This window comes from Drosophila obscura, unplaced genomic scaffold, assembly GCF_018151105.1.
Source record: "Drosophila obscura isolate BZ-5 IFL unplaced genomic scaffold, ASM1815110v1 contig_37, whole genome shotgun sequence".
In the NCBI taxonomy this organism is placed as follows: domain Eukaryota; kingdom Metazoa; phylum Arthropoda; class Insecta; order Diptera; family Drosophilidae; genus Drosophila; species Drosophila obscura.
Genome location: NW_024542825.1, coordinates 988,392 through 1,004,425, shown reverse-complemented (window position 1 = coordinate 1,004,425; position 16,034 = coordinate 988,392). Strand labels below are relative to the sequence as shown.

At 37.4% G+C, this 16,034-nt stretch overlaps 1 protein-coding gene across 2 annotated transcripts in view; it reads left to right on the top strand.

Annotated features, from left to right (window-relative positions):
* The first annotated feature begins 4,296 nt into the window (after nt 1-4,296).
* The window catches only part of LOC111080292 (polypeptide N-acetylgalactosaminyltransferase 2), a 28,334-nt gene continuing 16,596 nt past the window's right edge, over nt 4,297-16,034 (top strand). Inside the window, exons 1-2 of one of the 2 annotated variants that reach the window (XM_041594839.1) lie at nt 4,297-4,498; nt 10,883-11,108. In XM_041594839.1, coding sequence (XP_041450773.1) covers nt 11,022-11,108 — 87 coding nt within the window. In that variant the 5' untranslated portion in view covers nt 4,297-4,498; nt 10,883-11,021. Of the gene's footprint in view, nt 4,499-9,120; nt 9,320-10,882; nt 11,109-16,034 lie in introns of those variants that run through there. The other variant, XM_041594838.1, reaches the window with a different exon arrangement.

Genomic DNA, 16,034 nt, shown 5'->3' with positions numbered 1-16,034 from the left:
TATCCAGGTAGAAGTTCTGGAATATTTTTAGAACAATAAAATCTTCATATTATTTACATTAATTATTTTTTATTATTATTTATTTATTATTATTATTATTTATTATTATATTATTATTACTTTTATTATTTGTAGCCAACATTTCTTTTAGATTTGTATATTTGTATATTTTTTAAACTTACAAAAATATTCTTCCACAGGGTATCTACCAGGTCGACTTCTCAGCAGCCTGACACTCTTGTTAATTTTTTTTCTACCGCGTAATGCGTTCGCATTGTGAAAAGCTCTTTTATGAGAAATTTATTAGCATATGTTTCTGCGAGAGCATTCCACATGATGCTGATGATGATGATGCTGCTGATGATGATGATGATTGTGTCATTGAACCCCCCCATGGAACATGGAAATTATTGTCGTTGTTGCCACCTTGTGATAAGACACTAATTCCCCGTCATGCCCCACGACAACAACAGCAGCAGCAACAATGCATGTGTTGGGTGTTTGGGGGGTGTGGTGTGGGGGCATTGTGTGTGTTTGCCACATGGCTAAGCCAGCTGCCTGTCTACCCTGTCTACTTTGGGCCAAACTGCCGCTGACTTGACTTGCCCCAGCTTGCCCCATCGCGTGCCTTTCACTTTCCGCTTGGCTCTCTCAGCAAACAGACAGACAAACAAACAAACAAACATCGGACAACGAACAAACATTGCCGGCATAGGCCAGTCACGAAAGTGTCGTCTTTACTTCACTTTTTTGTTGTTGTTGTTTTATTTTTGTTTCTGTTTTTTTTTTTTATGTTTTTTGTGTTTTTTTATTATGGCATTATTAACCCGTTTTCCTAGTTTTGCAGTCTTCTCGCCGTTTTCTCAGGGCGATTACGTCGCGTCGTTCGCAGTCTAGCATAATATTGCAATTTACTGGTTGAGGAAGCGACTCGACTGCGACTGCGACTGCCACTCGACTGCCACTCGACTGCAGCAATCGAGTTCACCTATGCGGCTGAGGGGGATGCAATGGATGCAACGGATGAGTCCAAATTGCTGGATTTGGAATGTGGAAAGTGAACGGACAGCATTGCGGAAAACCATTAAGAGCGAGGCGATTTGTGTTCAGCAATACACAAGAATAAAACTGAAAGCTGAAGAGCTGAGCACTCACACAGTTGACTGCAAAATGGCAAAGGAATACAGACAAATATTGGTATATGCAATCTATTGGGTTGTTTTAGAAACGTCGATTAAATGCACATTTAAAAATAAAATAAAATTAAAAAAATGAAATAATTCGATATTTTATTTTCCATTTTTGTGGTTCTTTTCTCGGGAATGTGCTATATCATTCCCCATTTTTCCTTCACTTGTAAAAAAGTGCCATATAATTTTATTATTATTATTAAGAAATTATAGCGAAATTAACTTAACTTAGAAGTAAACTAGAGCAGCAGCTGCCTTAAGCTGAATGCAATATAATTTCCATATGTTCTGATTTAATCTTCAGCTGTTAAATTTTGATAGTATTTATTTGATTTTATTTTATTTATTTATCTATTTTTTTATTTTTTTATTTATTTATTTATTTATTTATTTATTATTTATTATTTATTATTTAATAATTATGGGATCTATGAATTCAGTTCAAACAACCTGCAGAGTGGTCCCACTGCCATCAAAAAATATTGCATGTCAAACAGTTCTTCAGCAGCAGTTAATTTGTGGCCTGTGCATGTTGCTCATGGAATATGCGTATAAGTAACTTTTACTTTCAGTATTATAGCATACTTTTCTGATCAAATAAAGCTAGTGGCCTGGACGTATATTTATTCAAAGGCAAGAACTTGCTCAGTTTCCATTCCATAAATTTGCACCTCCACTTAAGCAACCAAACACCAACTTCGTACCACAAAAACACTGAGCTGAGCCAACTTCCGACACCAATTAAGATGCTGTTGCTGGCAATATTCATTCCCCTTTGACAGATCAAAAATGCAAACATCCTTTGCGCTGGTTTTCAGCTGAGGAAGAACTCAAAATAAATACAAACTCATCAACGGCAGCCGGCAGCCGGCAGCCGGCATCAGGGGAGGAGCACGAGAGGAAGAGAGAGAAGTCAGTGTCAACATCTTATCAAATGCTCCCAGACGACTTTTGCTGGGATGTGATGGGCGAAACAGAAAGGGATAAGAAGGTGTAAGAAAAAGCACAGATACAGAGGGGGGCTGCCTTATTAATTTTCATGGCACACATACACTGTCAGGCGGCAACAAAAAAAACCCCCACACTTTATGTAAATTTTTGGGCAAAGCATCAGACAGTCAAAATGCTAAGAAAAACAAAAATATTAATGATTTACCCATGTATAAGCCATACAAATGGTTGAGCAGTGGGTGGCAGAGGTGTGAGAGGAAGTGGGCGAGGGAAATGTTGTCCTTGAGCTTAACGTCAATTCCGTTCAGTCTCTCAAGAATTTTGTGCTCAGACTTTTTCCCCCAAACCGTGTCATTGTCTGATGTCTTGGTTTTTGTTTTGGTTTTGTTTTGTTTTGTTTCGTGGGTTAGTCGGGTGCAAGGGGAAACGTGACATATGCAAAAGGGTTAAGCGATTAATTTCAATATACAATATAGATATGTTTGATATACAAATTCCACACTGTGCATATCCATGATTGTGTGTGCTTATTGGTTGGCGGATATTCGTACGAGTGGAGTATCTATGCTAATATGAATTTATGTTTGCTGCTTGCCTTATTGAGAGTCATGCCATGCGTGCGCTTGAATTTGTCTTATCTGGCAAATGGAAAGTTCCCCTTGGAATGACTAGTAAAATAAAGTTTTTCCTTTTTTTTTTTTGGCAGCTTTACGTTTTTGGGAGGCATTAAGCACAAACACAGCATAAGCTCACATTTTCAGTGTACAATTTATTGTATTTAAAACTTTGTATATTCGATTTTTGCATTAAAGTTGTAATTTTTTTTTATTTTTTATTTTGTGCCAGAGTTTCAGTCTTTTTCTTTGAAGAAAGATTTGGCAAGTCTTTGAAGGACTTTTGCGGCTGGCAAATTTTGAAATATGCAGAGGAAGCCGAAACCCTTTTGAAGGCCCTTCAACTACTAAGGTTACAAATTGAAATGGAATGAAATAAGTGATGTAAAGGTCAGAAAACTTTTCTAAAGACTGGTCGCATTTAAAATATGTCACGGCAACAGGAGTAACGTAGCTCCTCAAGGCAAAGCAGGCAAAGAACACACAAAATCATTGCCCTAAAGTAGGCAACATTAACCGAAAAGGGACGAACCCTTTTAGCCAAATTCCCCATTTAATTAATTGTAATATTACTTTCCCCAAAATGTATTACATAATTAATTTAATTTTATGTTATTTTATTTTTAACTAGATAATTTTTTTAAATGTTTTAATAGTTTTAATAATTAATAAAAATTAATAATTTTTTTAAATGTTTTAATAATTTTTTTTCTTTTCTTTTCTTGGATAAATAAGCAACAAAGTCCTGCAAGCAATTATATCATATTTTATTTTCATTTAACTTTACTGACTGCATAATCCTAAGAAATATCTCCTGAGATATTTAAACTGCAAGGCTACATTTAAGCTATTAACTAATTTGACATTTGTGTTCCCTGCAACCTAAATATGCATGCAGATTGAGATAAGGATGTTTGCTTCAGGCCCCTTCACTACCAAATACAACCGTAAACAAAGTACTGTTGCTCGTCACAGTTGCAAAAAACACGCAAGGCTCGAGAACTGAGTCATGTCTGACTGTAACCTCATGCCAGGTCATTCCACTTGTCAGAGGCCCATCAGCAACTAGAAACCTACTTCTAACGGTATTTGCATTTTGAAAAAGCGCACAAGAAGTTCCGAGCATGCGCCGCAGAGCAGAGCAGAGAGAGAGAGAGAGAGAGCGTGAGCGTGAGCGCGAGTGCTACCCTCAAAGCACACTCGGAGAGAGCAACAGCAAGGAGTAGGAAGCTAAAGGGTGACAAAATACGGAAATGAGCGACGCAAAGAGGAAGAAATGTTACTTCATACGGCTAACAAAAAAAAACCCAAACCAGCAGGAATGGCATGAGAATAAGTAGTAGCAGAAGGAGAGGAAAACAACCCGCTAAACCGAAGCACAGACACAAAACAGAGAACAGAGAACTGGAAAACGAAAAAAAGAGAACGAGAACAAGAACAAGAACGAGCGCGTTCAGTCTGTCGAATGAAACGCGAACGAAAGGCGCGGCATTTGTTGTTGTGTCCACTAAAAACAATGGCAATTGTTAATAAATAAATCATAATTAACTATATATATTTTTGTACGACTGCAATGTTTAACACACCCAAAGTGCATTTAATACTAAATAAAAACAACAAAAGTACGCGTAAAAAAAGTAATAACGGGAAATACAAGCAATAAAACGAATAAAAAAAAAATCATAAATTACAAGCAAAGCGTTATAAAAGCGTGTATAATATTTTATATATTAACTGTGAAAAGTAAGCAACCAAAAAAAGAATCAATGTCAAACGTACTGCATTTGTTTGTGTTTGCAATTGTGTGTGTTTTGTGCGGGTTGTTTGTGTTGCTTGTGACGTTTGTTTGTTAAAAATCGAAGGCAGACAAACAAATGCAAAAGGATGAGCCAGCGGTGACAGGGGGGCGCTTGCCACAAGCAAATAAAAAGAAATGAGAGACAACAAAAAGTTCAGAGTGCAGCAAAAGCAAAAGCAAAAAAGTTAAATCAAATGTAAAGGCAAAAGCAGCAGCAGCTGATGGACAGTTTGTTATGAAGCCCCATCCAAAAAGAGAGTTGCTGGGCGAGTGTGGGGGTGGGAGAAATGCCAGATGCCACCCTTTGCACATCAAGGGAGAGAGAGTCATAGTACTTGTGAGAGCGCACCAAGGCCGGCTTTTCACTACAGCGCCAAAACAGAGAGAGAGCGAGAGAGAGAGGGCCAGAGAGCAGCTGAAAACTGCACCCAAAGAAAAATGTTCATAGTGGATAGTATACATACATGTATGGATCTATGTCTGTTGAAATACTTAGATATATGGTTTTAGCTAGGTAATCACTTTTTGTGAAGATTGAGACTGAAAAGAGATCTGGAAGTATTTGCTACAGGTTAAATTATAATGTAATAATTTTATTTAAAATAAACTATCAGATTTAGTGATTAAAAATAATTACTTAAGCTTAATATTTTATAGTAGAATTTATTTTATAAAAAACATTATTTTTAATAATTTTTTATTTTTAATTAATTTACTTGCCATTAAATTTTATTTTGTTAAAAATTGATTATTAATTTGTCAGCTGTTTAAATGTCCTTGTAGAGCGTATTATTTTTCGCATAAACTATTTAATGGGAAATTTAATGGTAAATTAAAAAGAAAAGAAAAGTGAATCCTATTGAGGGGCCAAAAATATTTACTAAATTATATAGACAATAAAAAAAAAAATATTTTGAAAAATAATTCAGCTTAAACAACTGCTTTAAATACAGACTTGTCTCCTACCAAAATTGGTACTTTATTTTTTTTAATTTTTGGTTTCGCTCCATATAATATTCTATTACTATAGAAATGTGCCCTCATTAAATGACACAATCAAGAATCACTCACTAGACTGGCAGTGTCCTTTCGCATTTTACTACGAAACTAATCTTTTAAGCCTTTCTCGGAAATGCACAAAATCCGAAATTACATACTCAGGAGACATTTGCATTGCTCTCGTTATTAACAGCATAATATGCTTTTATCTCCCCGCACAAGTCTCTAAGTCTCTTTTCAAATTGCAATAAATTTGCGCAAAACCCCAACGCACACACACAAACGTGCAAAATCATAAGACTTAATGCTGCTTATCAGCTCCTTGCGGAACGCCTGTCATCAAGACATTAACTCGCACAAGGATCCCCCCACTGACTGCCTGCCGCCTGCCGCCCCATCCACTCATAATAAATTGCAACAAATTTTGGCGGTTTGCAGCAAGACTTCCGCTGCTGCAGCCACAAATGAAGTGACTAATGCAATTATGCTTTAATTTGTGGCATGCAGCACGAATGCCCTCTTAAAATATGTTCAACGTTTCCGCAAGGTGCAGCGCGCGAGAGAGCGAGAACTAGAGATGGCAATAAGTTTTGGTTGGCACATGGAGATGCGTGGGGACAGAATGTGCTCTCATAATTATCATCCAGAATTTAACACAGAGACAGACAAATATTTCATTATGAAAATACCCTAAATGAAAAGTCTTACTCTGCGTACGTAGCCATCTTAGCCTATAAAAACGTTTAGAAAATACTTTCAAAAACTGAGTTGTAATTTGCTGTTCTGTTTGCTGCCCCAAAATGTTTTTCCAAGTATTCTAAAAATTCTCTTTTCGGTTTCATGTTGCTACTAAAATTCCCAGCGACCGCGCCCAGCTCTAGTTCTAGTGCAATGGAGGACAGGAAACTTTTACGCCGGCATTTGACAAAATACATTTACACTTTGATTTCCGTGAAAGGGATAGCTGTAGAAAATATGTAGAGAAGTGCGAAAAGAGGTTGGGAGGGATGCACACCCCCCACAAAAACAGATGGAACGAAGGAAACGAGATGACAGTTAAATGTGCAATGCAGTTGAAGTTCTCTCATCCTCTGCCTCTGCCTCTCCCTCTGCATCGTTCAACGCAGAAAGGTGAGGCCCTGTCATAGACGTGCACACGTACCAGCACATCCATCCTGCATGGGCTGGGCTGAGCATGCTCTTGTGCGTGTTTGTGTGTGGCAAATGGTGTGCAATCAAATGGATGTTGCCATGGCACTGGCACCCATAAAAACCAACAAGAAGAAGAAGCGAAGGAGGAGGAGGAGGTACCTAAAGTGGAAGGTAAAGTGGAGGCGGCTCTGCTTGAGGAAGCTGCAACTCATGCAACATTTAACCAACTTTTAATTATCGTACTTGAGCCACAAGTCAATTCAAGGCAGGACTGGAACTGCATACCAGTGCTGCATGGCTTCGACTAGAACTAGTTCGTTGCATATCTTTTTACATTGAACAAAAAAAAAATATGCGGCTGGTTTTATGGCAAAACCGTAAAAGCCATATGCCAAGATAAGTGCATCACTTCCTCGAGTTCCTTGTGCTGCTCGTAGCTGGCTGAATTTGTAGCTATTTTATATATGAATATCCATCTTCGCCATACAATTTTACAACGTCATCAAGTCCCGACTCCCTTTTACACAGTCATTTGCCAAAATTAGCCATTGAACTAGTTCAGTGGCAAAATTCGAGGGCACAACTTCCACCTAATGCTGAGTGGTAAAAGAGCAATCATGCAAGGCTACGAATGCACATACATACATACCTACTCGTACTCGTACTTGTACATATTTATGTAGATGCATTTGAGCTGAGCAACTGCAGCTAACTGTCTGGGAGCTCCATGGCACATACACACAGCACAGACAATTTTCCGACTGAGCTTGTCAGTTTGTACAGTTGGCTTTTCTTAACTTTTTCCCCAATGCTAAATGCTCTAATTACGCCTAATGGAATACCCAGACGAGCACACACACACACACACACACACAATTGAATATTCGTTTTATTTGTTGCGAGTGCAGAGGAATGCGCTCTGCCTGTGAGTGTATATTTATTCGAGTATTCTTGACTCTACTGTCTTTTTGCGAGTATACTTCGTACTGTTGGAGTGCAAGGGTATGCTGTGTGTCTAAAGCAGCATCAATACCTATAGTTTTCTATTAAAAAATATGCAAAAATAATCAAACTAAATGCAGATGGAAGAATCTTTATCCATATCTGTAGTATTTACCTCCACTGAGTACAGGGTCATCTTATTGGCGAGCCGCTCTACTTCCCAGTCATCTCTTATCTTCCACTGCACTCTGTGTCTCATTTTTCTTTTGCTCTCTGTGTGCTGCATATTCATGACTTTGTTGCCTGTTCGTTGAGTTTTTAAGCCAATTTCAGTGGCCTGCTCCGAACTGGACAGAGCATTTGCTTTTTATCATCCTTCATTTTATACCATATCCTTTTCGTTTTTTTTTTTTCTGTTTTTAGGATTGCCCTACATACGGTATTTATAAATAAAGCAGAGATTTTTTTTTTACCCCCACTGCATATGTGAGTGGGCTGGAGGGGGTTGTGGAGGGGGGCCCTTCCCACTGCTGGCACCGCGGCAAAAGTTTCACTTTTTTGGGGTTTTCGCAAAAATCTGCATAATTGAAATTTGTTCTAACAATTTAAATGAATATTCCATTGGATGCAATTAAACATTTTCCAAAGCAGCGAAAATGCATTAAAAGTGATATATGAAATGCTGCCATAAAAAAGTTATAAATAAGCTAATGGCAAAGCGGCTATAATTAATTTTCTGCTAAAAAGTAAACATGAAATTTGTGTGCACACTCTCCATAAAAAAAAAAGGGAAAATGTATCAGAAAGTAAACAAGTTTAAAATGAAAAAAATGAAAGAAAATATTTAATTAAAACATATCAAATTAAATAGAAATTTCAAAGAAAAATACTTATAATGTAGTTTTTGATGCACAAATAACATCTATGGGTAGGAGCAGCAGCAGAGCTATCAGCATTGAATTTTCGTATATGTACATATTAGAACCGATACTAATATGCGATAAATTACTACAAATCGTTTGCCATGGTACAGGCATAAAGTTAGCGTTTTGACGCTATGTCAAAATGTATGGAAATGCAATATCTAAATTTTAATAGGAATATATTCAGGGACGAAGAAGAGACTACAGAAGTACTTAATTTTTGTGATGAGCGGCAGCAAATGGCATTGAAAATGTTACCAAAAATTCGAATTGCAACTCCCAAAAAGTCATATGGAGTCATACGCAACTTATACATGCTCAGTCCAAGCCAAACCTAACCAACAGCAGCAACAGCAATTCGTACCTTATCGCACAGCAAGCGAGCAAAGCCCAAGCAAAGCCCGAAGGCAAGGCAAGCCAAGCAGCCAGCACCGCACCAAACTCTTCTACGCGCATACTCTTATACGCTGATAGTCGCCAGTCGGCTGTCGGCTGTCGGCAGCAGAGGTAGAAGCGCCAGCAGCATAAAATATACCGTCCGCTGCGCTTTTGGGCCATTTCTCTCTGCGACGCCGTCTGCCTCGTGTCTCGGTCTTGAAGCGTGTGTGCCGCGTATCGCGTCTCGTCTGGGTTTTCTCGTGTCTCGTGCGCCCCAAAAAATAAGCCATTAGTTTTTTGGTGGCAAAAGCGCGGCTGCGACGGGCAGCAGCAGAATAGGCAATAGCAACAGTCACAATAATCGACAAAACGGTAAATGCAATAATAGAAAAACGAGCGCAGCGATTGGCGCAACGGCAAACGCTAAACGCAAAAGATAATCGAATTCAATTGAATGGAAAAGAATGGCTAGAAATTATATTATTATATGGCAAAGAAAACGTACATTTACCGGTCAATTGTATTCCAATCCCCCCACCCCAAGGTCCCCACAAGCAAAAAGAGAAAGAAAAAGAACACTCGAAAATGAAAGTGAAAGAACAAACAGAAATTAAACAAAATTCTACTAAGAGAACAGCCAGAAATAAACGAAACTACACAAATAGAAAAACTAAATTAATTTTTGATAAAATTCCACCTGTTGTGTTCCACCCAAAAGAAAACCGACACAAAAAATCAAAAGAAATTCATGCTATGAAAAAGTCTTATCTTATCGGGCGGTATTCCATGCGTATGCGTGATGCTTCCTATGGGTCTACTCAACAGCTGTGCCTTACTTTCCCTTCTTCCCTTCTTCCCAGACATCAACCAAAAATAAACCCAATGAAAGCTATAACAAATTTGGATTTGGTTTTTGTGCGAATTGAATTAACATCTATTAAGTGCGCTGCTCATGATGTAATTCCCGTCAAACGCTTCAGATGACAATTGTCAGTAGCTTTGGCCTGGAAAGTGCAGCCAGCGTCTAATCAGAGTATAAACCTGATAAAGGCCATTCATGGATAAGATATATTCGGCAAATAAACAAAGTTAAATGAGGAATGTGTCAATGAGAACCAGTTATGAATGACTTAAAGAAGTTCTTAAGAAGTTTCTATAGTTTGTTAGAGAACATTGATGCATTGGTACATTGATTGATGAGGCACGGGGTACTCCAGTAAAATTGTCTTATTAAATCAATAGCTTTCTGTTTTATTGATTTATTAAAAACTTGTTTGGGAGTGGCAATCAAGGCCAAGTTTGTATTTTATTTTATTTTATTTTATTTTTTATTTGTATGTCAAGCTCAAAGTTTTGCTTCATTCTTGTTTGGAGCTCATAGGCAGAGTAATATTGCTTTAAAATGCCATTAAATGTTGTCTCAGTAAATAAACATTAAATAAACTTCAGTGGCGAACTTTTCAAACAAAAACTATAAAAATTTCCCACAATTAAGTTAATCCTTCGCTCAATAGAAACAACAACAGTCAGCAAGCAACAATTGTAAATAATATTTAAGTATTAATTCAAATTATATAAACACGGCATACGATAGAGAGCAAATCGCCTGTGAAATTAATAGGAGCAAAAAAAAAGAGCATTAAAAACCGAAAGCAAACCATTCAATGCTCCAGATAATCATTTTGCATTCATGCAGCGGTCTAATTAAAAACAATTACATTAAATTAAACAGAGTTAAACAATTAAACAGCACAGCACACACATTCAAGCGCATTGGGAAAGTGAGGGTGAAAATTTTACAAAAAAAAAATATAAATTCGCAAGCGATAAAATCCGAACGCAAACCAAAATGGAAACAGATCTGGCAATTAATCATTTTGTTTATACGCATATCAATGATTCTTAATGTTCTGTTTTTCCCGCCCCCCCATTCAGTGTAAACCGCATAATTAATTGCCAACACGAAAAGTAACTAAATAAATACCGAAGTGAACGTGATACGTCCTCAACCCACATAACAGATACAAATAAATATATAGATACATATTATCCAAAGAGCAGCTGTCTGTCCACAATGCGTCGCAATATCAAATTGATTGTCTTCGTCAGCATCATTTGGATGTTTGTGATGGTCTACTACTTCCAGTCCAGCACCGAGAAGGTAAGTGCCAAGCACAAAACTGAAGAGTCTACTCAGAACTCAGAAAATGTATACCCCACGGGGGGGCAATAACTCCAAGAAGTTTCAATATCATTTAATCAGAAAAGAAAACAAAAAATATCTGATATCTAAACTGTTCGTCTGAACTATTTTGTAGTCTTCCAAGATCTACTGAGGTTCCACTCCACTGCTTAACTTCAATTATAGAATATATTTGGCACAGTTTTCACACGAATATACCCTTACATTCTACGCGTAAAAAAACCTGCAGCACTTCTTCAAAGTGTGCTCTACTTATCGTTTTTATTTTTATTTATTTATATTTTTTATTCATATTTTTGTGGCACACTTTAGAAGGTGGCAGTTCCTATGTCATCAGGGTACCTGTATGGCAACTTAAGGGGGCTGCTTGAAACCCTCAACTGAAAGTGGCAGCAACCCTTTTATGTGCTTTTGCTTCTTCCTCTTCCGCTTCATCATCATCATCTTTCATAGCTGTAACGACGGCAGTCAGTCGCGTGGTCCGTTGCGTATGCTGTGGCCTGCATAGTAATTATTTGATTGCCACCCAACTATGGCCAGCCAGCTACCAACTTGATATTCCATTGTTTTCTCTTTCCTCCTATCTTTCTCTTTGCACATAATTAGCCGCACGTATTGGGAGGTGCCATCGCAGCGCTTCGCACTCCCCTGACTGTCTTTTTCGTTGCTACTTGTACAAGTTTTAATTAAGTTTTTTTTTTTTTTTTTTCGGTTGTCATTTTGCAGTCATATAAATGTCTCTTACGGAGTGCGTTTGCGGGTTATTTATTAGGGAAACTGTGACAGTTTTCAGTTGTGGCAAAGTTAGCAAATGGGGGTCCGTCCACCTGTGCAGGTGTTATTCTTATCTTTTTCGCTTTGTATTCTCATTTATTTGTGTGGAAAATAATTTTAAAAAAAATGTATGCTAGTGGGGTAAATGGCAAGCGGACTGGCTAATATTACTGTCTGTTGGCATAGGTAAGATTGTCCATAGATTGTGGGCTAACCATCATTTATCTACCTTTAACCTTTTCCACACTCTTAGACTCTTATCATTCCGTTTCCATTATCTTGACAAATTTTCTATTAACAAGCAATTTCATTTGCCATGCACTCTCGTTTCCAATTGAATTTTGTTTAGTTTATTTTCGTACTGCAAAATTATTCCAACAAGTCAGTTTGTTTCAAGAGATTCTATATTTTCTTTTGTGTGCTGCCGCAATTTATTTGTCTCATCCCCTGCCACATGTGGACTTCAGTTGAAATTTGGTTTCTGCTGTTTACTTATTTATCCGACCAACAGCGACAACAAATTCCATTTGTGTGTGTGTGTGTGTGTGTGTGTGTGTTTTCTGCTGAAAAATAAATATCCCACCAACACGAACAGGAAGGAGGAAAATCTCTCACCCACCACCACCACCACCACTCACATGATGGGAAAATGTCAATTTATTTCTGCAATTTCCAGTTTATATTGTACTTTTATTTCTTGTAGCGGGCGGAACAGGGAAATTACATACTCAATAAAATAAATAAAACAAGTCCATGACATGACATGACGCTTACATGAAGCAGGGGGGAAAAATTTGAACCGCTTGCAGCACTTTTATAAATGTTTTTAATTGTGTTAAGCGAAAAAATCCTTTCAATTTATTGACCACTTTGAGAGCCTGCTCGGGAATTCATGGCGTTCCGCTATCTGCAGAAAACAAGAACAACTTGAAGCTCTTGTTTTTCGAAGGCTTTGGAAAATTTTAAAAATGATAACATCAAAATTTTAAATAACATTAAAAGCCTTTGGCAAGGCAACTGACAGGCATTTCCATAAACGAACAGAAGCAACACAAGTATGTGCAGGGCAGGGCTTTCCATGCCTCGAATTTTGCATACCCATTAGTTGGGATTTTATGTTGAATTATTGTGGAATATTATAGTAATATGTAGTAGTATTTTTTCCCTGTCTTTTTTCATTGTTACCTCGCCTTTGCTTTGCTGTTAGTAACTACTAACTGGGCTTAATCTAGTCATCTATATCCCGACAATATATTTAATCTTTTCGGTTTCCATAACCATGTAACCCTTTTTCGCTGCAAGTACAGCGTACAAAATCGTGTTAATTGGTTTGGGTGCGGATGGGGGTGTTAAGGTGAAAATTCATCAAGTGTCACGTGTGTGTGTGTGTATGCCCACATATAATAAGTGTGAAAAAGCAATTCAATAATACTCTGTTAATTACACTTTTGATCTTTGCAATGATTTTTAAATTGAGGAAAATAATAATTATGGAAAATGGAAATGTCTGCGTGCCACCGGAGTGGCCACCAGAGTTTAAAATGTGAAAACGTAAATCTGCAAAATGAATCCGATTATGGAGATTTATATACATAAATGTACATACATTTGTACATACATACATACATATATGATGTACATATGTATGTACATACTTGTGTGGCTTACAGGCATACGCCATCAGCGTCATCGGTAGCTTTGGGTCCTCTTACTCGCTCTCACTCTCTCTCTATCTCTGTCCCTCTGCACATTTTCCCACTGACAATCATCTTCTTTTTTTGCCACCGCACCGAAATAATTTTTCATGTACATATGTATGTATGTAAACTTGATTTATTTTCCTTTTTCGCTGTGAATAAAATGCAGGAAGTGCACGGACTGCATTCACTGCACTCGGTCATTGGTTTTAGTGATTTTAACCACCACTTTTTATAGCCTGTCCCCCTGGCTTGGACCAAGCTTAATTATTATTATTATTATTTATTTTTGGACAGGCTAAATTAAAGTTGGTTAACTTTTCAGATAAGATTAAGATTGCTCAGAGATTTATGAAGTGCATTTTGCAGAGGTAGCGAACGCGAAGAGATGGGTTGTCCAGCAGGGGAACTTTGTTTTATAATCTTTGTGCACAAGTTTCCACTTGAGTGTGAGATTGAGCTAAGACTCGAATAGACCTATTGATAATATTGATAGGTCAGGTATTTTGAGCTAAAATCAGCACTTCAGCGTTGATTAGTTCTAGCAGCGAAATTTTAAGTTAATTGAATGGGTAATCTGAAGCAACTTGAAGTTTGAAACCACTGCTCAGCGAACTATATATATTATGATCCGATTGGCTTTGAGAATGTTTAAAGATTACTGAATAAGAGTGATCGCAAAAGGATGTTCGACAAAGATATTTATTAAGCCATCTTAATTTATTTGTTAGCATAAAAATTAATAATAAATTAATTCACTGACATTTAGTTAAAACTGTTTTGAAAGTGCAAACTGTATTTGCTTTTGAGTCAATAGCATTACTTCATCTGTAATTGACTGCATTGTTTCCCATACCCATTCCCATTCCCATTGATCGTTAATCATATATTTTGCCCAACTGAACTTCCACTTTACTTCCACCAAAAATAATGCTTCCCACTGCCATCGATTATAATAGCAACGTATCGATGATGAGTTAACTCTTCAATTTGCCATTCAACGACATTTCATTCATAAAACTGTATCGAAGTTTTATGCGCTCTCATGCTCCCATCCCTCACCCCACACACACGACTCGATACGTAATCGTCAAGTGAGTGTCGAACAATTTTTGAAAGGAAAAAGTTGCACACAAGTCAATCACACATTTAATTTAATTTATTTGTTAGCAGCAGGGCGGCGTTGCTTACATAACGAATTGATTAGTCTTTGCTTTGCCTTTATATTTGATGGCCTTTTTTTTCGGTTTTGTGCGTTAATTACTTTGGTTGGGCGCTGAGAAGTCCCGCAGCTTCTCGAAAGAGTTTCCAAAAATGCGCTTTCTCCTTTCTGTCGTAAACATTTCTTGGCTTCCGCTTTGGGGTTACGATACATGTAGAATGGTTAAGAAAGGTGCATCTAAATAGCTGAACGTTGTGATTAGTTGAGAGTTAATCAACGGGCATTTATGTAGAAGCGCAGCAGAAAACGTAAATTATAAAAATATAATTATTATAGTTATAAGATCAGGGAAAATTACGGAACAAAGTTCAGGAAAAATCCAAACCCAGCCGAAGCTGGGGGGCACTTCCGCATGACCATGGTGACTATATATGTATGTATGCTTTCCCATCCATATTTATGCATAAATTGTGTATTATTGTGTATGCAAATATATGTGACTGCTACTTGGCAATATTATTTCATATGCTTGACACTCGAAGACATCCCAGCATCGTTTTTGGTCCATATGCAAATGCTGCCCCATCATAAATGCAAATTCTGACAGAAACTTTTTCCCTCAAGTTTTTTCCATTCCAATTTTGTCGCTTGCAGCTTTCGCCCACTGCTACGCTGTGCTGGGCTGGGATATCTATTATAACAACTTCCATTTAACTTTTATGGCCTTGCCAAAAGAGCCAGAAAAAAACGAGTCAAAATGTGCTATAAATACTCGTAAATACATTTATATATTTCAAGTTCAAACGAAAATGCCTGCAGAGACCTTAACGCATCATGAGTTCGATTTATGGCGCTGCATATCACAAAACCCAAATTTGTATACAGATACAAACAAAAAGAGAAGTTAAATCTATATATTACGGCAGCGAGTGGCGAAGGGAGAGGAGAAGGGAAAATAAAAAACAGAAAAAAACATTCGCGTGACAGAGCACAAGTTACGCTCTGGTTGACAATTCCAATCGCATTGCCAACAACAACAACAAAAAACTCACTTGAAAAGAATGTCAAAGATCCAATAGAAAAAAAAAAAAATGGTAATTTGCTCTTAAAAATGTTTGAAATTAACATTTTGGTCGCTGGAAATTAATTTCAATTAAATTCAATAGATGATGACGGAGGCTGATCGGACTTGAGAGAGAGTCAAAACTGGTTTCCCAGAAATGGTTAAACTTAGGTCGGTGGAACTGCAAG